The sequence below is a fragment of the Etheostoma cragini genome, chromosome 7, assembly GCF_013103735.1.
Source record: "Etheostoma cragini isolate CJK2018 chromosome 7, CSU_Ecrag_1.0, whole genome shotgun sequence".
NCBI classification, from domain to species: domain Eukaryota; kingdom Metazoa; phylum Chordata; class Actinopteri; order Perciformes; family Percidae; genus Etheostoma; species Etheostoma cragini.
In genome coordinates, this window is record NC_048413.1 from 19,392,874 (window position 1) to 19,394,203 (window position 1,330).

Below are 1,330 nucleotides of genomic sequence, written 5' to 3' on the forward strand. Positions count from 1 at the left end.
ATATATATATATATATATATATATATATATATATATATATATATATAATATATTTTCCAAGTAGCTAAGCAGTCACCCTCAAAGGGTGTAAGGTGATCTCTGGTTGAAGTCTTCACAATTTTATATATCTTAAAAAAGACAGATGTAAAAGACAGTAACTTGAGTTGTGATTCTTCCCTGCTCCGTTATATTGCTATTTGAATAAACTGAATTTCTAACATAAATTATGAACAGAATCATTTTACGCGTATCATTGTATGTAAATGACCATCCAGGCAGGTCATAGTGTAACCCAAATCATAAACCTGACCCACATCTTTTGATTGTTGTTATGGGTCAATATAGGAAGTCTCTCTTTCCCTTATGTTCATCTTCTCCATTCTGTTGTTGTTTTGGTCCACAGTTATGCTACAGCCTTTTGACTATGACCCTAATGAAAAGAGTAAACACAAATTCATGGTGCAGTCCATGCTGGCTCCATACGACATGACTGACATGGAAGGAGTTGTGAGTACCAGAGTGCAAGATTTGATTTTGGATTATACTCTTGTTGTTATATTTATTTATTCCTTAAACTATTTGAATGTTGACCCTTAGTTTTGTGTGTTAAACCAAACTTTAGGCATCTCCATCTATCAGAAACATTCACTACCTCAAGTTGAACTCTTAAATATGGCAGTTTAAATCTGGCTGTCACGTTGGGCAGACACTTGTCGTAATCATTTTATAATACACATCCCCAATTCTGAAAATGCAGTTCTTATAGATCATTTATGTGGAGCATTGCCTGTAAAGTAATGACTTATAATTTACACAAAATATACAGACAGAACAGATCTGATGCTATGAGTCGCTGTATGAACTTTCACTGTATTTTCTTCCCGTCTGTCTCTTTCCCTCTCGATGTTTTTGTTCCACAGTGGAAGGAGGCAAAGCCTGATGAGCTGATGGATTCAAAGTTGAGATGTGCATTTGAGATGCCTATAGAAAATGACAAAACTGTAAGTCTAACTCTTTTTGGTCAATGGGCATGTGTTGTACTACACATTCAACCATTAAGTGTCAGGTGTCGATCCACAAAAGTCCCATTTTTAAATTACAGATTCACAGGTTTAAATGAATACAGACTTATAAGAACCATTTCAGAAGAGTCTGATTGAAACATTTACATTGCATGTTTCCTCCGAGTTTTCTCAATTTCCTAACCATCAACAACACTGATCACTGCATCATCCAATATGTTTATTTATTCATCTACGATTCATTTGTTTATACTTTCATCTCACTCCCTACCGCGTATCTGCATGTGTCTTCATCCCCTTCCTCCCTC

At 35.3% G+C, this 1,330-nt stretch overlaps 1 protein-coding gene across 2 annotated transcripts in view; it reads left to right on the top strand.

Moving 5' to 3' along the window:
- LOC117948266 (vesicle-associated membrane protein-associated protein B/C-like) overlaps nucleotides 1-1,330 on the top strand; it is a 5,862-nt gene that overhangs the window by 2,594 nt on the left and 1,938 nt on the right. For both annotated transcript variants that reach the window (XM_034877840.1, XM_034877839.1), the window contains exons 3-4: nucleotides 404-507; nucleotides 921-1,001. In XM_034877840.1, the coding sequence (XP_034733731.1) occupies nucleotides 404-507; nucleotides 921-1,001 (185 nt within the window). The remainder of the gene's footprint in view (nucleotides 1-403; nucleotides 508-920; nucleotides 1,002-1,330) is intronic.